A 22469-nucleotide genomic window follows, 5' to 3' on the forward strand; every position below is an offset into this window, starting at 1 on the left:
ATCATTTTTTTTTGTAGTAAGAAAACTCAAAATTCTCTATTCTAGCTATTTTGAGTATAATAAGTTAGTGTTAATTATAGTTACCCTGCTATATTGTAGAGCATTGGAACTTATTCTTCCTATCAAATTATAGTTTTGTACCATGACCAACCTCTTTATGTCCTCTCTCTCTTTCACAGCCTCTGGATATCACTGTTTTATTCTCTACTTCTAGGATACCAACTTTTTTACCCTCCACAAATGAGTGATACTGTGTAGTGTTTGTCTTTCTATGCCTGGCTTACAAATTAACACCTGTCCTCCAGACTAGACTCATCCATGTTGCCAAAAGTGACAGGATTTTATTCTTTTTTATGGCTTAATAATAATCCATTATGCATATATACCATATTTTCTTTATTCATTATTTTGTTGATAGACACACAAGTGTATTATCTTGGCTATTACAAATAGTGCTACAATAAACATGGAAGTACAGCTATCTCTTTGACATATTGATTTCCTTTCCTTTGGCTATCAAAGTAGCTAAAGTAATGGGATTGGTAGTGGGATTGCTGGAGCATATGGTATTTCTGTTTTTAGTTTTGTGAGAAATCTCTATATGGTTATTTGTATTGATTATAGTAGTTACATTCCCACCAACAGTGTAGAAGAGTTCTCCTTTATCACCATCATTGCCAACATTTGTTACTTTTTGTCTTTTGGGTTAACAGTTATCTCTTCAATCTTATAGGGGCTCCCCTATAAGTGAAAAGTTGTTTTTCTCTTACTACTTAAAATTATTTTTTTCTTTTTACCTTAGGTTTTCAGTGTACTGACTATGTTTTTGTGAATTTCTTTATTTTGCTTGAGGATTATTGAGCTTCTTGGGTGTGTGAACTAATGTTTTTCATCAAAATTAGAAAGTTGTCAACCATTATTTGTTCCAAGATTTTTTTCTGCTTGTCTCATCAGCTTTCCTCCTCCTAATATTCCTATTATTTATATATGTGTCCATTAAAGACATACAACATTTTTATGAGCGCCTACCCATTTTTTTTTGTTATACCTTTCCCCTCCTTTTGTATTGCATAGGTTCTACTGATGTGTTTTGAGATTTGCCAACTCTGTCTGCTAGTTCTAGAGTTGAGCCATCCAGTGAGTTTTTCATTTCAGTTATTGTGCATTACAAATCCAGAATTTCCATTTGTTTCTTATCATTTTAATATCTTAATATTCTCTATTTGTTGAGATATTGTCCTTTCCTTGTCTTTGGTTCTTCAAACATTTATAATTGCTGCTTTGAAGTCTCTGCGTATTAAGGCTAACATCTGGGCTCTCTCACAGCCAGTGTCTCTTGCCTTCTTTTTCTATGCATGGGCCATGTTTTCCTGCTTCTTTGTGTGTCTTATAATTTTTGTTTAAAACTGAGTATTTTAATTAGTATATTGTTGATTCCCTTCACCCTTTCCAGGGCTTATTTTTTGTTGTTTGTTTATGTGTTAAGGAACTCAGCTAGGTTATTTTAGTGAATTAAGTGACCCTGGCAGTATAGTCTCTGATGTTACTCCTTAAAGGGAACAGGCTTTTGCATGCATGCAGTCACTTGAGGGTGATAATGGTTTCAGCAAGACTTTTCTCTTCTCTGAATCTCCTTGTTAAGCTGTCTGCCCTATTTGGTGTAATATGTTCCTGTTAGGCTCCCTTTATTGCTTACTACTATATAGTTTTTTGTTTTTGTTTTTGGTAAAGGATTGAGCCCAGGGTGCTTAACCACCAAGTCACACATCCCCAGTCTTTTTTTATTATTATTATTTTTTTTAATTTTGAGACAGGGTCTTGCTAAGTTGCTTAGGACCTCACTAGGTTGCTGGGGCTAGCTTTGAACTTGCGATCCTCCTGCCTTAACCTCCCGAGCTGCTGGGATTATAGGCCTGGCACTCTCTATTAGTTTTGACAAAACCCCAGGGCATAAGTTGGTAGGTATTCTGGACCAATTACATCTGGTCAGAAGTAGTTTTTTTGTTAGGTATTTGAGATTTGTTCTGACCCTAAGAGGTGTCTTCTTAGCTCTTTTCCTGGTTCTAAATGGTAAACTAGCACCAACTATAATTTAGTTTATTACTAAATAAGCTACCAGCTGCTGCCGCCGCCGCCGCCGCCTCCTCCTCCTCCTCCTCCTCCTCCTCCTCCTCCTCCTCCTCCTCCTCCTCCTCCTCCTTCTTATTTTCTTCAAAATTTTGAGTAGGCAGTCACTTCCCTGCACTGTATTCCAAATAAAATCAGTTTTTTTTAGGGAGAACTTTGGAGTTTTTAGTTTTTGTATCTGATACTATACTGTCTGTATAGTATGAGTCAGTTTTCCATGACTATAACAAAATTCTTAAGACTGGATAATGTATAAAGAAAAGGGATTTATGTATCTCACAGTTTTGGAGATTCATAGTCCAAAGATCATGATGCTCACTCTGGTTATTCACCCCTGTTGGCTGAATCATATTATGGTGAATGGCATAGTAAGAGCATGTACAAGTGGGAGAGATCAAATGTAAGAAACCAGGAAAAGATCATGGAGGGGCCAGTCTTGCTATTATAAAAATAGCCCTCTCACAGGAATTAACCAATGTCCCACAAAAACTGTTATCAGTTCTTTCCAAGGTCTGTGCCCTCAGTGACCCAGTTATCTTGCACCTCTTAAATGCTTCATACCACCTCCTAACACTACCACATCGGGGACCAAGCTTCCAACACATGAACCCTTTGGGCATATACTTAAATCATCCAAATCCTAGTAGCCTCTCCACCTGGTCAAACTCTCTGAGCCTCTGTCCCAGGCTCTGGGTAGGAATGGTAGTCTCTGCTCTTATTAGCTTTGCCTTTTCAGGACTAGAATATTCACCCTGAGAGTGAGCTGAATTGAACTTAAGTGGAACCCCTGTCCCTGTATTTTTGTATGTCACACCTAGATCTGTGGGTTGTGATAGAGTACAGGAAGAAGGAAGGTCCCTGATCTCTTGGCAATCAGGGATTTAGCCTGTATTATCAGAGTTGAGTAGATAAAAAATGCTATCTAACTTTTCTGGTGAGATATATTATCCCTTGTTCAGACTGAGGTGATACAGAGCCCCTCTTATTGACTACACCCATCCATTGTGAGGCTTTTATCCAGCTAAACGCTGGGGGGGGGGTGCAGATTGTGATTTAAGTGTCATAAACTCCTGCTATTCTTATCAAGATTTTTTGAGTAAATATGTTTGTGTGTGTGTGTGTGTGTGTGTGTGTGTGTGTGTGTTTACACTGTGTTCTAAAAACTGTAACTGGTTGGGTTATTAAAAATAATTTCCAGTTACGCTGGTTTTACTGGAGCATGTCTGTGGAGCTTCTTACAAGGCCATTCCGGAAGTGATGCCATGATGTGATTAGCTCCCTTTTTATTGTTCAGTTGTTCTAAGTGTAGATGTTCTAACTGGTTTACCAATAACTTCTGATAAACGGAATAACCGTTCCACCCATTGTGTTCTTAAGGAATCTTATTAGAATGGGCCAGCAGTTCCATATCATCATGAAGGAAATGTAATATTTATACAATAAATTTCATTGACCCACTGAGCGTTACCTTAGGATACATACACACCACAAGTCAACATGAAGATAAGTGCTATTGTTATCCTTTGTTAATTTTTCTGCCCAAATTGCCAAACACTTAATTGAGCAATTTCAATTTTTATAACTTCCCATGACAGCTGTGCTTTTTAAAGGATATTTATATGTAAGTGTATATCGATTGGAAGTTCTAGTTGGGAAATTAAAAAGAAAGTGTGGGGGAGGAAGGAGATGTAAAGTATCTGGTTGGGCGAGGGGGCAGGATTGGAAAGGGTGGGTTCAGGGGAGTTCCAAGTTTATAATTAAACATTATTATATAGCTAGATTTAATCCCTGACCAACAAAGTATTTGAGCACATTATGCTGCCTTCATCAGCATATTCTTTGATATTAACAATAAATGCTGGCTGAATTGTTGAACACACAAATCTCCAAGAAGCAAGAATGAATTGGGCTTACCATTCTGCCCCCTGGCTGCCTTCTACTGCCTTCCCTATTCCTACAAACCCAACATTTATAAGGAAAGATTTCCTAAATATAATCACCTTTTAAGCACTATAAATAATATTTCTTTCTCCCTTCTTCCCTCTGAAAAGGCAAAGTTAACATTTTTTCCCTTCTATCACTGGGATTCAAGAAATTAATTAAGTGGGCTAAAATACTTAGGTGTCCTAGTTTGTAATTATCTCTGACCCAGATTACAGAGAGTGGAAGAGCCCTTGTATATTTCTAAGAATCATAGAGTTGAAAACTTGTAGTTTTTTATTAGAACTTTTAGTCCTTTAAGTGGTTACCTATTCACTGCATAAATACCTTTTTACACTGTCAAGTGCACATTCCACCTTTTCTTGAATAGTTACTTTATTGGATCCTCTTGCCTCAGCCTCTCAAGTAGCTGGAATTACAGGTGAGCACCATAGAGCCCGGCTTAAAACTGTTTTTAAATGGTATTCTTTACATGTTCACCATTATCTCATTACCCTTCTCTGATGTAATTAGTATCTCTTTTAAAGTGTGATGTCCCAAAGTAGAAATTAGCACTTTACATCAGAAGTTGGCATCCTTGGGGCTCAGTTATAGAGCGCTTGCCTAGTACATCTGAGCTACTGGGTTCAATCCTCAGCACCACATAAAAATAAATAAAATAAAGATATTGTGTCTATCTACAACTAAAAAAAATGTTTAAAAAAAAAGTTGGCATCTTTTGTCTGTAAAAGGCCAGATATAAATATTCTAGTTTGGGATGGCCAGATAATGTCTATCTATCACTACTACTGAACTCTGCCTTTGTAGTGTGAAAGCAACTATAGAAAGTACTAAACAAATTAGCATGATTGTATTCCAGGAAAACTACATTTACAAAAATAGGTGACTAGGGTAGATTTTGCCTATATATCATAGTTTAACTAGTATAGAGCCCACTGTAATTATATCTTCATTTGTGAATGCAGTTCTTGAAGTAACATTTTTGTAAGATTGTATTAAAATATTTTGTATTATATTAGCATAGCTACTGCAATCTTCTCTTGGTTACTGTTTGAATGAGATTGTCGAAAGTATATCTTATAGATAGCATGTAGTTGGATCATATTTTATTTTAAACCAACCTTTTTGTTTTCACTGACACATTTAGTGTGTCTACATTTAGTGTGATTACTAATAAAGTACATATTTATGCCATTTTCCTCTTTTTGTTTTCTACAAATGTCTCTTCATTCTTGTATTCCTTCAGTACTTTATTGTATAAAATACTCAGTTAGTAAATAATTCCATTCCCTCCATCTTCCTTTATTATCCATACAAATTATTATCTTTTGTAAAGCAATTAACATGTTTTATAAACTTAATATTCTGTAAAATCAGCTAAGAGAAGAAAAGAGTTACAAGCAAAATTATGTTTTATACTCTTTTTCATATACATAAAAGTTACCTTTAGGGGCTGAGGGCATAGCTCAGTGGTAGAGTGTATGCTTAAGCACATGCAGGGGCCCGGGTTCAGTCTCCAGCATCACAAAAACAACAACAAGAAATTATATTTATTAGTGCTTTTTATTTCATAGATTAGAATTGATTTATTGTCTTAGTATCCTTTCATGTCTGCCTGAAAGACTCCCCATAAAATCTCTTGTAGAGTAGGTCTGTTAGCTTGTTAACACAATTTTTTTTTGCCTGTTTGGGTTTTATTTCCCTTTACATTAACCAAATTATATTTTTGCTCAATATTATTTCATTGTTTCATATATGTTGTGTTTAGCTGTATTTTGTTTTGCATTGTTGTGCATTATATTCCATAGTATGAATGTAACACAATTTATTTATCTGTTCTACTGGTTGGTGGACTCTTCAGTTTCTAGGTTTAACTATCCAAGAAGAATTTGTGAGAATTATGTATATGTTAAGAATTATGAGTGTTCTTATACACATCTGTCCCTGGGTACACACAATCATACACCTTTAGAGAATAGACCTAGCAGTAGAATTTCTGAATATATATAATCACAATGTGTTGGATATTGTCAAGAACTCTTTTTCAAAGTAGTTGTGTCTGTTATTACTTCCATTAGCAGCATGTGAGAATTGATTTTTAGATATTAGCCATATCTGTGGGTATGTAATGATATCACATTATGGCTTTAATTTGAAGTACTCTCATTACTCATGAGAGTAAGCACCATGTTATATATTTATTGACTGTAAGGATTTTTCTTTTGTGTAATACCTTTTTAAGTCTCTTCATGGTTTTTCCATTAAATTGTTGGTCTTTCTTCTATTGGCTTTGGTTAGGTTGTTCAGTGCTTGAGTGAAAAAAAACACTCCAAAATCCAGAAGCTTATTTTTTGTTTGCAAATCTGCAATTCAAGCAAGTCTCAACTAAGACAGGTTTTCTCTCTTCCCTTGTACATCAGCCAACATAACTCAACTAGAGGCTGGAGGACTACTTTCAAGATAGCTCACTCATAGCTGCCACCTTGGTACTGGCTATAGGTTGGTAGCGCACCCAGGGATATAGGTCCTAGGTCTCACTTTCTGTTCAGAAAGTCCTCTATCTGGGTTGCTTTTAGTTTTTTCATAACATAATTGCTTGGTTCCAAAACCTAGTGTTCCAAGAAAACAAGGCAGAAATGCATGGCATTTTTATGATCCAGCCTTGAAAATCACAGAGCATTGCTTTAACCATATTGGTTAGGGCAGTCACAAGGCCTGCACTATCAGAAGAGAGCATATGTTTAACATCTGTCACATATTTATTTGCTGTGTGTTTATTTTCTATGGTAAAAAATCTGGTCAAATCTTTTGCCCCCATTTTTTTTTCCCCTGTGGTTCTGGGGATTGAACCCAGGGCCTTGTGCATGCAAGGTAAGCACTCTGCCAACTGAGCTTTATCCCCAACTCTGCCCATTTTTTATTGGTCTTTTTTTTTTCCTATTTACTTCTTATGGAGTTTCTTGAATTCTTTCTATACTCTGTATACATGTCATTTAATAAGACAGAATTTAAAGTTATTTTCTCTCACATTTAAATTCTTGCCTTTCACATTTTCTTAACATTGTTTTTGGAAGAACAAATATTGTTTATTTTGGTGAAAATCAAGTTATCATTTTTCTTTGTATACTGTATAATATTATGTATATGAAATCTTTGCCTAGCTGCCACAATTTTTTTCTTTAATTAATAAAGTTTGTTGTTTACAGTATATTAAAGTTTGTAACAAAACAGCAGAAAATAGAGTTCCCATGAATGCCTTGTTCCTTCCATACCACTTCTCCATACATACACAACTCAAGTTTTAGAGAGAAACATTTATTAGAGTTCAGGAACCTACATTGATACACATCATTATTAATCAAGTCCATGATTTACATTAGGGTTCACTCTTGGTGTTTATGATTTGTAGGTTTTAACAAATGTATACATATTCATGTAATAATTCCTGTTCTCTATAATCAGACCCTTCTCTATAAATAGCATATATGGACCGTCTTGTCATAAGATCTCTGGAGATCTATTTGATTCTTCCAATAGTAGAGCACTCAGTCAGGGCACCTAAAAGGAGATACAGAAAATTTGGGGACTTCTAGTTACAATAACATCCTGAATATTTTCCAGAACATAAGAACTTCTGGGGCCTTCTACTGCCTGGTACTTGAAGTAATTGTCCTAATGCCATCCATTTTTGGTAGACTACAAATAAAATCCTTGGTTCTACACCTTTCTCTTAATATGAAGGCATTTTTTCCTTTATAGGTATGAGACATACTTTTGAAAATAAAAGCTGACAGCTTCCTTTTTTCCTTAGGTCTGACGGTAACTGCTGTAAAGGACTCAGGAGAATGGAATTTGGAGGCTGGGGCATTAGTACTTGCAGATGCAGGCCTTTGCTGTATCGATGAGTTTAACAGCCTTAAAGAACACGATAGAACCAGCATCCACGAAGCAATGGAACAACAAACCATAAGTGTTGCTAAGGCTGGGTAAGTATTTCTTTTCTTTAAAATCTATGGAAACAGATTATTTAATTCATGGTTTAGAGAAAATAGGAACCTTATTTGTTCTATCTGGATTATCAGCTATTACCATTCAAGATACACCTTTCAAGTTTTTCCTTATTAGAATGCAGAGGTATATGAGGAAGTAAAAATGAGTTATTGGGGAAAAAGCAAGTATAAATGTAGATTGATATAACCAATGGAATGGATTTATGAAAAGTTTTCAATATGGAAATCAACTCATTTTTTTCTTTTTTTCAGCAAATATTGTATTCTGGGCATATCATTGTATTAGGAATTTTGAAAGATTCAAGAAGGAAAAAAGATCATAGTTTCAGCCTTCAGTAGCCTCTTATACATCTATGAAAGGTTGACCACAGCATATGGAAACCTAAATAATAAGTAATATATATTTGCATAAGATGAAGTGCCTTTTGTGACTCAGTGATGCTCAAGATTGAAGTATATGAATCTCTGTCTACATATAACCAAAGGAATGAATAATAAGCCAGGTTTAGACAGAAATCCACTCCTCCAGGCCCTGAGGTGGCTACCAGAAACTTACCTGACTATAAAGGTTAGCCACCTACACAAACAAGCTTCCAGGCCTTCCACAGGACTAGAGCTAACTCAGCCCTAACGTTGCTATTAAGGGTGCAAGTAGAGCTGCCAGCAGTGTTTTCAAATAGTAGTGGGTTCTTAGAAGCCAGACAGAAGCTGGTATATATAGATTCTATGAGATCTATTTATATATCTTAGTGAAAAAGTAATGGGAATTGAGGGAAGAAGGAAAAGAGAACAGAATATAGCCCATAGGAAAAGCATACCAGAAAGAACTAGGCAGAACCATTATTAGATCTATTCATTTGTTCATTCACTCTGTTTCTTAAGAACCTGCCATATACCAAGAACCATGCCAAACACTAAGAAGTGCAACAATGCACTGAAAATTGTCCTTGAGATATTACTATTTGAGTGGAAAAGACAGACAAAAATAATGAAAAAGTGGTAAGTTCATAATAAAAGTGTCACAAGAAAGCATAATTATGCCTTCTAAACTTTTTAGAAAGGGAAATTAGACATATAGTTTTTAAGTGGCTTCCAAGAATGAATTTCTATGCCTCCATTTAATTGATATCTTTGGAGATTAGTAGATTTTATGTTTTATTTTCATGTGCCTTTTCCAGAGATAATCTGGGATATTTTGCAAGATTTCTAAATAATTAATCCTTTTATCAGGAAAATGTTAAGACAAATTCTATGAATCTGTTTAAGAAAAGGAGAAAATTAGTGCCAAATATAACAGACTACAGAATAAATATTTGGAAGCAGAAATATTTTATTAACCACCTTTATTATCTGACTCCTTGCAAAATGTGAATTAGTATGAACTTTTTGTGGTATCTAAAATATGCTGTGAGTTTCACAGTCAGCTTTCTCTAGCTGAACAATTTTCATGATACCAAGAGGCTAGACATCTTTTGATAACCATTTTATGCATTAGAACAATGCTTTTCACTGACTTGGCAATAACCAGTTTTATTGTTTTTGCAGTCCATCACAGAGCCTGTTTTTTTTGTTTTTGTTTTTGTTTTTTTTGTGGTTATTGTTTTTTGAGATGGGAATTTCCACTAAATTGCCCAAGCTGGCCTCAAACTCTGGATCCTCTTGCCTTAGCCTCCTGAATAGCTGGGATTACAAGTGTGCACCACTCCACTCCTCTCCTAGCCATGCTTTTATAAAACACATAATAAAAATGGATTACTATAACAGTGAAAAGGCAAAGATCTACAAAATATAAGCCTAAAAAATCTTTATAAGAGAAATATAGATAACCTACAAAAATCTCAACTCTGAAAATTTATCAGAGCACTGAGGTCATAAACACAAGGAATCTTAATTTCAAAGTATAACAAGCCCCTCTAGGGAAAGTTGATGCACACAAACTGTTTTACCATTGACAGAGTATGAAGGAAAAGGTGGCTGCCACAGAAAGAAGACATAACTAAAAATTTCATAATTCTCAAAAGTTCAAGTGTGGGTTAGCATACCAGTTGAGAATAACTGGGAGCTCTGAACACAATGAGAACTCTTTTTCACTTGCAAGCTCTTTTCCAGTGGTCTGTACCAGATATGAGAAAAATTGAGCAGGGAAGAAAACCAGAGAGCTCCTCTTTTCTTCTCATCAGTAATGTTAGCAAAAGGAGGTGACTGCTTCTGGGTAATAGGCCTGAGACCCTGGATACCTCTTATATGAAGCAATAGTTATAAATTACTAGGGGAACAACAGTAAGCCTTTGCATTTACAGGACCTCTGTGGAAAGGGAAGAACCAAACAACCCGTCTGATTCTGGATAAGTCCTTCGCTCCACCAGGAGACAGGCAAATGCACACTGATTCTCAATGAATAGAGACAAAAATTCTCTTGAGTCTAAGATGTTGAACCAATACAAATATAGTACAGAGCAGCAGAAAAATCCCTCTGCCCAAGAACCACCATACTTTCATGGCAGAGTCCAACAGTCATAGGTGGGAGGAAGAGAAAGCTTATCCATCTGTATTCAATCCCATTCAAGAAGAGGCACATAGACCTTGCCTAAGACAAAGGAGACTAAGATCCACCTTGGCCCCAAAATGAGCGTACATTGAATAACAAGCAACAGCAGTGTGGCACTGGGGAAGATACAGGAGTATACAGAGAGACCCCCTCTATAATATAGATGTACAATGGTTGCTGTGGAGTAGTGACACTGAGGATAATCTTCCAGCACTGCACTGTAATAACCCCCCACTCAGTGAAAGGTAAAGGCACCTCAATACTGAAAGGATTAAAAGTCTGTGGTACATAAGATAACAATAATATCACCAATGTCCAGTTTAACTATGATGGCCTGATAGACACTGATGGCCTTTTAGAAGGAACCAGTCCTTTTCTGGTATAAACACTGTTTATCTCATTCTTTGCTGTGCTTCCACTCACTGTGCCTGGTACATGGTCAGAAATTACAAGGCAAACACAGAAGAAAAGAAAAATGGTGGGAGGAAAGAAGGAAGGAAAAAGGAAAAGAACATTTTGTTTTCAAAAGACAAAGTAATCAACAGAATCAGATTTAGTGATGAGACAGAAGTTGCAATTATAAGACACAAACTTTAAAATAACTATATATGAACAGATGTGATTCTGTAATCTGTATTTGGGGTAGAAATGTGAGTTCAAAACCCAATTGAGTCAAATGTATGAAAGATGATATATCATGAGCTCTGTAATGTTTTGAACAATCAATAAAATATATATATATATATGTTGTTGAAGTATCTAGTGAGAAAGAAAAACAGCATGAATGAAGAGAGGCAAGACATAGGTAGAAATAGAAGCTTTAAATAAGAATCAACTGGAAAAGCCAAATAGTATACAATATTAGGAATTAAAAATGCCTTAGACTTCTGAGCAAAGTAAATAATGCTGAAGAATGATTCAGTTAACTTATAGGTCTATAGTAATTACCTAAAACTAAACATGAAAAAATACATACATACAGTGATATAGCATGATGCCAAATTTTGTGACAAATAGTTTACTAGAATCACAGAAGAAAAGGAGGCAGAAGGAATATTTAAAGAAGCCATGGCAATTAATTATACAAAAATTATTGATGAATATCAAATTAGAGATTCAAAGGACTCAGGGGACTTCAAGCAGGAAAATACTACACAGGCACACACACACACTCATACTATGTATCCGGACACATTATAATCATGCTGCTGAAATCCAAAGATAAACTCTTTAAAAGGCCAGAAGAAAAATAAAAACTTTTCATAAGGAAAAACAGAGATGAGAATTGAGAAGAAAATTTGTCAACCTAGGAAACAGCATTCAAAATTTACGGCAAAATATTTGTTTAGACAAGCAGATCTAGAGTAAGACATTTTTATTTAAAGGAAGTTCTCCAGACAGAACATGATTCCCAGTGAAAATCTGGTCCTGTACAAATGAAGAGCATTGGAAATGGTAGGACATAAGAGAAAATAAAAAAATAATCAATAGAACCAGATTTAGTGATCATTTACCAAGGTAATTAATTGTAGCAAAAATAGAAATACATGACAGTAGTAGCCTAAAGAACAGAAGGAGGAGACGGAAGTTTGCTGTTACAAAGTTTTTACGTTATTCATAAAGTGGTCCAATAATGTTTAAAGGTAGACAAATAACTTAACGATGTAAACTCTAGAAAAAAACATGAAAACAGAGGAGTCATAATAATAGCCAGTTATGGAGATAAAATGGAATCATAAAAAATAATCAGAAAGGGAACAAATAATAAATGGGACAAATAAAATACAGTTAGCAAAATAACAGATTAATACAAAAAGAGTTTGTGGTACTGAGAGTTGAATCTAAGGCCTTTTGTATGTTAAGTATGTGCTCTGCCACTGAGCTACATACATGCCTAGCTCCAGGATGAATAGATTTAAATACAATTGTATGAATAATTATACTAATAATAAATCGTGTAAAACAATTAAAATTCAGGGACTGTCAGGTTGAATAAAAAAGCAAACTCTGACTATACGATGCTCTACAGAAACAGACTTAAATGCAGACACACCAGTAAGTTAAAAAATGTAAAAAATACATTTATATAATAGAAACAAAAAAACCTGACCAGAAAATTACAGGAAAATAAAACTTCAAACAAATATCATCCATGAATATAGACACAAAAATTATTCCTAATACTTTAGTAAATTAAATTCAACACTAGATAAAGGATTAACTTTATAGCCAAGTAGGTCTTACCCCAGAATGCAAGATTGGTGTAATGTGAAAATCAGTCAGTATAATACACAATATTAGCAGAATAAAAAAAAAAACATATCCCAAAATAGAAAGGGAAATTGTTTTTGACAAAATTAACTACTTATGATAAAATTTTCAGCAAAGTTCCTTTGTCTTTTAAATGGAATCTCTGAAAAACCTACAAAAAACATTACAGACTTAGTGGTAAAAGACCAAATGTTTCCCACTTAAGAATAGGAGTAAGAATGTCTACTCATAACTATTTTTGGTCAGTATTGTGCTAGAAGTCCAGTTAGTTTAGTAAGAAAAAGAAAGAAAACACATTCAGATTAGAAAGGAAGAAGTTAAAACTGTCTTTATTTTGTATGACATGAACACCTTGAAAATATTCTTGAAAATATTCAAGAATCTATGAAAATCTACTAGAAATAATAAACGAATCTAAAAATATCAATAGAGTACAAAACCAATGTGTAAAAATTATCACTATCTGATAGCAGTGAACAATTAGAAGTCAAAATAAAATATACATTTATAAGAGCATCCTCAAACATATAGATTTAGGAATAAATCTAACAAAATATGTTCTAGATTTATACCCTAAACACTGGAGAATACTGGAGAAAGATACTAATTCCATTGATCAGAAGACTTGTTATTGTTAAGATTTAAGCTCTTCCCAAAGCAATGTGACTCAATGCAATTCCAGTCAAAATACCAATTTTTTATTTTTGGTAGAAATTAATAAACTGTTGGGCATGGTAGCGCACACTTGCAATCCCAGAGTCTAGAGAGGCTGGGGATCCCAAATTCAAAGTCAGTCTCAGTAACTTAAGGAGGCACTAAGGAACTCAGTGAGTCCCTGTCTCCAAATAAAATACTAAAAAAAAGTTCTGGTGATTGTGGCTTAGTAGTTAAGTGCCCATCCCTGGTACCAAAAAAAAAAAAAAGAAGGAGAAAGAAAACAATTAATAAACTGATTTTAAATTTACATGGAAAATCACACTAACAAGAACAGCCAAAGCAAGTTTGAAGGAGGACAAATTTAGAGGACTTTATTACTGTATCAAATAGTGTAGTGTTCAGATAAGGATAGACACAGATCAGTGGAAGAGAATGCAGGTCTAGAAACAGACCCACAGATACAAAATCAATTGATTTTTCAGGAAAATGCCAAGATAATTCAGTAGAGAAAGGATAGCCACTTAAAAAAATGGTGCTAGAACACTTACATAATCCATCAACTGATAAACGAATGAGTGGATTTTAATATACTAGGAATTTAAAGGAATAAACTGTTGGTGCATACATCAACATGGTGAATATTTAAAAGTATTATGCAAAGTGAAAGACACCAAGCATTAAAAGCTACAGCGCTTCCATTTATATAAAATTCCAGAAAAGATGAAATGAAGGAGGGAAGTCAGATCAGTGGTTGCTAGAGGTTGTGGGTTGTGGGAGGTGAATGATTACAGAGGGGCTCCTTTAAAAAGGTGGATTTTAGTGTTACATAAATTATATATATACCACAACAACCATAACTCTAAAAAATATAAACTCAAATCTTTATTTTTACATTCACCAGACTTGAAATCACTCTGTCAAATGCTGTTGAAGTTTCTGAACACTTAACTCTCCCTGTGCTCATCCTGTCATCCTGTGTCACCCTGGCTGGTGGCGAACAGGACAAGTATACAGCTTGAGCTTTTGTACCCTGTTGGTAGACCAGCATAGAAAGACACCACATAAGAATAGATTGGAAGGGCATGGAAAGAAATAACAGTGCCAGGGGAGATGTACATTCATTGTCAGTAAAATCCTTTTTTAGTTGGAGTGACATCTTCTAGAGGAAGTAATTTTAAGAATAACTTTCAGATTGGATTTCTTTTGTCTGCTGAAAAGGAGAGGATTCACAGCTTGGAGGCAAGAGATTTGAACTTTAATTATCTTGCTACTTGTACTTATAGTCAAATTTTCATTGTTTCTTCTTTAAACCATCTGTCAAATATTTTATATATATATATATATATATATATATATATATATATATCAGAGTTTTGCCTGAGAAGCACTTTGAGTATTTAATTTAATGAATTTTTCTCTTAGCTTCCTTTTTAGACCACCACACTGTGGTAGACATTGTTGTTATGGTTACTGTGCTAAACATTTGTATTATTATGGTTTTAAGATAAAAACCTACAAACGTTTGTTTTGTCTTGGCTGCTATCTAAAGTGTAATAACTCTTTGAACTAAGACATGGATTACAACCAATATTTTAGGTGTCCATTTCTTTACTTTTACATAACAATTTTTACTTTGCAGAGCATTTTAGCGTATTTATTTCATTTAAAGATCACTATAGTTTAGTGCATTTAAGGAATTACAGGACTTTGTTCTCTAGTTATTGTTATTAAATAGGTCTTTATTGAGTGTCAGGTATAGATATTGGTGACATTTGGTTTTGTTCCTCTCCTCACTAAACTATTTTGGAATTTATAAAGACATTTATACCATATTATTCTTATCATAAGCAAAGAGTCAATTTCTAAACATTGCATACTGTATAATTATATAATACTTTCAGTGGCTTGTATGTTTTATTTCCCCATCTTGGTTTTTCTTTCGTTTTCTTTTTCTTTGTCATTTCTCCATGTTGGAAAGATTTCTTTTTCTTGATCAATTTAGTGAAGATAGTTTTTAATTACCTTGTAATAACAAACCTGGGTTTCAGTGGTCTCTTCTGAAATTACTCAACTCATTTCTAGCCTACTTGCAGGAACAGTAGGACTACTGTGTGCTGACAAGCATCTCGTTGTATTTGATTTTCAGCATGATGTTTCTAACATATGCTGGCCTGTTGAAAATTTCAATCAGACTTAACACTTCTTATGCATCAAAAATTTTAAATTTTATTTAGAATCAGAGCAGTCATATAACCTGTATTTGAATCTCTCCTACCTAGGGTTACTAGGCTCTAAGCTTTCCATACAGAAATAAGAACTCAAAAGAAGTGAAAATATTTTCCCTTTCACATTTTTCTTTTCTTCTTTGTGACCTTACAGAATTACTTAAAACTGGTACTGTCATCTCTCATAAACAAGTGCCCAACAATAGCAATAGCAGTGAATATCGCTTATTTAAAGTAAAGCATAATTAAATTGTTAATATTTTTATGGAGAAGTCGTTGTGGTCCTAGTGGAAAGAGCAAACACTTCTGTGCCCTGAGACCTAGCCTCAGTTCCAGCTGTTCCCTCATTGCCGCTGCAGCATCAGAGGTTCAGTCATCTTCAAACCTACTTTCCCACAGTGTGATTCACTATTTTGTGTGTTTGTTGGGTCTTTTAGACTCATTCACTTCTGTTTAATATTTGAGTTCTCCTTTCTTCCATCATTTCAACTTCTTCAAAAGAGGCCCAGTTAGATACTGTCATCCCTGCTAAAAGATTTATTCAAGAACAGCTCCTTGGCCTCTGGCCACTTTATGGATTGACTGTTCTTGGTTCAGCTGCCAGTCCATTCAGTTCCTCTGTGGCAGTTTACACAAAAGGAATCAGGGTTATGTGCTTAGTGAACACTCCAACGTTTGGCCTATCTAGACTGTAATGAGGACAAAAAAATCACTTCAGGAGTATACCACAGAGCAGGTCAGAAGAAAAGGTAGGTTCCTCAGTGCTGGAAAATAGTATTTTGTTTAGGCAGGCAGAATAATATCCTAGCAAATCAATCTTTATAGGAGGTGATTCTTATGAAAAAAGTTTTGAGCTCACTGGGTTTCAAAGAAATAGACAGAAGGAATGGGAGGGTTTTAAAGATAGTACTTAATCTCAGGTACTAGTGAGCTGTAGACTCTTGGTCTCACTCCATTGTAGTTTTTTTTAGTACAATTTTTTTTAAGTTGTCAATGGACCTTTATTTTATTTATTTATATATGGTGCTAAGACTCAAACCCAATGCCTCATACATGCTAGGCAAGTGTTCTACCACTGAGCCACAACCCCAGCCCTCTCTATAGTAGTTTTTATAATTTCTTTCCAGATTAAAGCTTCAACCAACTAAGTGATACTTTTTCCTCTATATAAGTTGCCTTTTAACTTTTTTATTTTTTAACTTTTATTTTGACAATATCACAGAAAAATGCAAGAATAATACATTGTTTCTGCTTTCAGTTCAGCAGTAAAATGTGCCCTGAATCACCAGTGTTTTATCTATCATCTGTTTGGCAGTATGAACCCATGAGAACTCTCTTTAAATTCCACTTTAGTTTATGTTCGTTTTTCATACCACTTACTCTATGTCACTCTCCAGTTTAAGAAAAAGTTGGTTCTATCTCCAACAGTGGCCCATCTAATGTTTTAGGCTAATAGCTTTCGGAATCTCAAGTTTTACCACTTAGAGGACTGTTAATCTTTCTGATGCAAAGTATGCAGTAAATTGCCAAGTGAAAAACTTGAGAAAATATTTCTAGAGACCTGCAGCATAACATGGTGTTAATTAGTAATACATGGGGTTAAGTGTGAAGACAGGAACACTTAATCATTAATCCTAACAAAGTAAAATAAAATATAGTTCTCCAAATTTTACCCTTAGGAAAAACCTTAGAAACCTAACCTTCTCCTCAAACTCCATTTCAAACACTTTACTCATTTTGGCCCAAAGCTTGGAAACTCCAGGATAGGAGTCATTGACCAGGTTACCACCATCAGTATACTTTGGGCTCTGTCTCTCAGGGTTCACTTACATTAGGTTTTCCTTTGAGACACATGGTATCTTCCTTGCATCATCAAATTGTAAAATGTCTTTTTTTGCTTTCTCTCTCTTTTTTTCTCTCCTATATCTCAGGTGACTAAAGGTAAAGGTATTGATTTGTGAAATGGTTTTGGTTTGAATTACAATCTCCCTTAAAGATATTAGTGTGAACCACTGAATCAGGGTACCACCTGGCCTCCAAGACTACAGAAATTTCTCATTTTTTTTCAATGTGTCACTTTATATGTACTGCAGACTATTAGAAAGTTCTTTTTTGTAAAAAGAAACAGTATACTTATTTTGTTCCATTTAATTGTGCTAACTTCACAAATTGCTTTTAGAGTTAAGGTTAAACTTTTTACATTGTTTAATATGGTGGGCATACAACTTCAGGGGCCATCATAGTGTATACACTTACCATTTAAATGCTTACATGACTGGGAGAGAACCTACATGATTTCTGTAGTATAAAACTTATAATCAGAATAAAAAAGTGGTAAAATGCTCAGGATGCCCAGAGTCTACCAAAATGTAAATCACAGTGTCAGTAACCAAAATGTAGGTCTTATTGAGTCAATGCATGTTTGAGAAGACCACTAATGTTGTTTTTCTTTGTTTATGTTACTTAAATCTGCAAATATTTTTAAAGTTTGAGAGTTCACTTACATTTTCCCTAGCTGCTTAATGAAATAGAACAGGAAACCAAAATGCAAATGGTGTAATGTGAACTTTAAAAAAGGGATGACAGTACTTGAGTTTAGGTGAATTCTTTTTAAACTGTGCAAATGAGCATCTGTGCTTGAGAGAATGGCAACACAGTGCCATACAATGGTGCGTGGTCCTTTGAAAGAACTTTATGTGATGATGACCTTCAAGGCCTTGAATACCAAACTAAATAAATGATTTGGGAAAAATCAGAGTTCTTCTCAAACTTAACTATAGATAATGCCTCATCAAGGGCAGAGTATCACTGGATTCTTCAATAATAGAGGATATTCTAGCTGTTTGCTGAGGACAACTTAGCATTATAATTATATATTTGGTGCTATTAAATTATACTTACATGCCCAGGTAGGAAGAACAATCTGAACATTAAACAGCAAGGTAGCAATGTATAGTTTTGCTCAAAACTCATGTCTTGAGCACTCATCAGTGTAGAGCTGTTTGCCAGCTTCTGGCCCACAAAAAAATGAAAGGACAAGGCCTTTGTTCTTGATGTGCTTACAAGACAGACAAGTAAACATTTATTGTACACTGTCAGTCTAACAGCCCTCTAAGAGCCATGGCACAAACTTGAACCTGATTACTCCATTGCTGATCAGTGTTCTGGCCCACAACTAGACTACTGAGTCAGAGTCTCTGAGATGGACCTTGGAATCTGTTAGGTCTCATTGGACAGCCTGGCAGAGGGACCACTGCTCCAGACTGATTGCTGTGCACCCAGATAATCTGCCTCTACCTCCCAAGATCTTGGAAGCTATGTCTTTGTAGACTACTCTCCTGTTGAGAGGAGGGAGTTAGTCATTCTACATAATCCCCCTGAGAGGACTGAATGGGACTATAGAATAGGTTGAGAAGTATTCCTTGGAAGCATCCAGATGTGCCACCAAGATATGGAAATATAATCTAAAATCATGTACTTTGAGAGTTTGTGTTCTTCTAGATGACCACATAATCAGAACTCTTCCCCCATCTCCTCTTTCCTATTCCCATTGCTTATGAGTTGTCTTACTACTCATTGAGCTAATATAGGTGTGAAAGGTAATTTTCAACTTAAAGACCTTGTTAAAAGGTGGGAAAGAATGTACGTACCTAGTATTTAAGATTGCCAAATATATATATAAAGCATTGAGAATAGGTTTTGTTTTTTGTTTTTTTGTACTAAATGGTTTCGATTTTTTAAAACTGAGGTTGAATTAATGTAGACATGTGAGACAGTCTAGAAATTGATATTTGAAAGTTGCATCTCAGACTGTTTTCTATCCAGATTCTTTTGGTAAGGAGACCACTCAACTGTTACTGGGTTTGCCATAGCCAAAGGATCTGGAGCGTGCTAGAGGTTTTACTGTATATTACTCACAGTAGATTAACTGCCATAGCAAATAGTAGCTTAACACTGTACATTTCTTATATATGTATGTATGTGACACTAATCCCATTAAGGGGACTCTGCCCTCATAAACTCTTCTAAAACTATTTCCCACAGGTCCCATTGCCCAATACCATCACATTGGGTGTTAGAGCCTCAAGATATGAATTTGGTGGGGGACACAAACATTCAGTTCATAACAGCCTCTATTCCTTTTGACATGGGGGAGTAAAAGTGCAAAACAAAATTTGCCATTTTAATTATATTAAGTGTACTATTTCATTAGTGTTAAGTATAGTCACTTCATTGTGCAAACCAGTCTTTCATCTTAAAAACTGAAACTCATTACTCATTAAGTAACTCCCCATTTCCCCTCCTCCCAACCCTTGTCAACCACTTTTTCCTATGAACTTGATTTCTTTTTCCTATGAACTTGATTACTCCAGATATCTCATAAGTAGAATCACACAGTATTTGTTTGTGACTGGCTCCTGAGGTTCATCTATGTCGTAGCATGTGTTCTAATTTCCTTTTTTTTTTTTTTTTTAGTCTGAATAATTTTCCATTGTATGTGTAGAACTCATTTTCTTCATCTGTGTACACTTGAGCTGTTGTACCTTTTGGCTCTTGTGTATTATGCTGCCAAAGACACTGGTGTGGCCTCTGTTACAAGTAAACATGGAGATTGCTCAATAAGAGTCATAAAGGGAGTCATGGAGATCATCCCAAAAAAAAGAGCATTTTCTGGAAGTATTGTACTGGTAAAAATAATATGTGTTACCTAAGTTTATAATGTTAAGAAAATTACTACTGTGTTTATAGGTAAGGTTAAACGTGGATTTAATGAATGGAAAGCTAGCTTTTTCTAGAAACCAGTGTTTTTATTCCTTGAAGTTAATGAAGAAAAAAATGTGTATCAGCATTGTTTTATGACTGTTAAAGTCTATGAAAATATAGTAACTGAATTTTAGGATTACTGAAGTAAGATTTACTTTTATTTATCATTTAATTAATACAAATATATTGAGCATTTAATGTGTAAGGATAATAGCAATAAGTCAGTCCCTCAAGGAGTAACAAATTTAGTAGGAACAAATAAGGTAAATAAATAGATACCTAAAAACATCAGGTAGAATCTTGAGATCACGGGAGTTGTACATCTAAAATGTTACAGCCCATAGGGGAGGAGATCTGGAAAAGGAAAAAACATTGATTTTTGAAACTTACCTGATATAGGTTTGAATCTCAGAAAAACTGTCTCATTGTAATCTTGGGGAAGTTAATATCTAATCTCCTAGCTTCCTTATTAAGTTTGTGATAATAGCACTCACTTTCAGGTTTCTGTGAAGATGAAATAATATGTATAAATCTAACAGTGGTTGGTATTACAAATGTGGTAATCATTTTTATTAATATAATTGAAGAAGGTTATGTTCACATTGGATTAGAAAAATGAATTACCTTATACTAATTCATGAGCTCATTCATTCAGTGGTCTTTGTGAGCCACCAGTGTGCACAAAGTATTTTGGATTAGAGAGAGAGAGAGAACATACCTGTTTGATGAGAACATACCTGTTTATTTTCTAAAGCCCTTTTCAGTTTTTAACAGAAATGATAACAGGTCTGTAACCACTAGGTTTATTAATTGCCTTCCCCTCTTTCACCTGCCTAGAGACTTCCTGGCATTGTCTGAATCCTCCTTGTTTGCTATAGAGATTTTCCCAACTTCTTATTCCACATTGTCACCTCTTTTATCTACTCCCCTGTTTTTCCTCATTTCATTTCTTCACCTCAGGAAGCCTTTTCTCATTGCATACAACTCTTACTTGGTCCACTTCATGAAATTTAATTTCATTTTTTTTTCTGGTTACCTCAGGAATAATTTACCACCTTCTTTCTGTCTTTGCATCTCACATCGGATTGTATCCCTCATAGATATTCTGGTGTATCCTTAGAAGTTTCTGTCTCCTGATACTATAGTCAGAATCCCTTGCACACCTACTATCTGCCAGGTGCTCTCTTGGGCCTCCTCATCCTCCAGCAATTCTATTGTAAAATAATTGGAGTCAGGAACTAGCTGAACACCTTTTTGAATTCTCAGTATATCCTTTTCACATAGAAAATAGCCTATAAATATTAGTTGATCAGACAGAGGAAGAATGATTAATTGTAAATAGTATTAAAAATATTTTTCATTATTTCATATGCAAGTATATTTTGTTTCATTGCCAGTATTGCAAAAATACTCCTTTTATGGTAAATACAAAGTCTCACCTGATTATATGTTAAATGTGCTTTTGTGGGATCAGTAGGAACCATTTACTGCACTGCTTTTTTGGAAAATGATTCCCAAGTTCTAAACAACTAGCTATGTAGAAACCGTTTTTGAACACAAATTGTAAGATGTGGACTATCTTTTCAGAATTTTCTCCTTTTACTAATCTTTTTTAAAGGGGATTAAGTCTTTGGTAAAAGCACTTTGTATTTCTTGTTCAATGAATTTTTTTGTTTTTGTTTTGTTTTTGCCACAAAGATTCTTAAACTTTTTCGTTCTCAGGGAATGAAGTAACTTCTAGAGCCAGCTCGAAATAGATAGAAGATTAACAGATGTAGCACACGTTTGCTGATGTCATAGGACTGTGACTTAGGAGAAGTAGATCTCCCACTATAACTAAAAATGGAATCAAGTGCAGAACATACCCATTTACAGATCATTTATTTTACATTTCTTATTGTCAATGAATATACATATTATTTTGAG

At 34.8% G+C, this 22469-nt stretch overlaps 1 protein-coding gene across 3 annotated transcripts in view; it reads left to right on the plus strand.

The window, feature by feature from the left end:
* Positions 1 to 22469, plus strand: part of Mcm9 (minichromosome maintenance 9 homologous recombination repair factor) — a 75949-nt gene that overhangs the window by 43926 nt on the left and 9554 nt on the right. For all 3 annotated transcript variants that reach the window (XM_078019327.1, XM_078019326.1, XM_078019328.1), the window contains one exon: positions 7880 to 8054. In XM_078019327.1, the coding sequence (XP_077875453.1) occupies positions 7880 to 8054 (175 nt within the window). The remainder of the gene's footprint in view (positions 1 to 7879; positions 8055 to 22469) is intronic.

The sequence above is a fragment of the Ictidomys tridecemlineatus genome, chromosome 8 (assembly GCF_052094955.1).
Source record: "Ictidomys tridecemlineatus isolate mIctTri1 chromosome 8, mIctTri1.hap1, whole genome shotgun sequence".
Lineage (NCBI taxonomy): Eukaryota > Metazoa > Chordata > Mammalia > Rodentia > Sciuridae > Ictidomys > Ictidomys tridecemlineatus.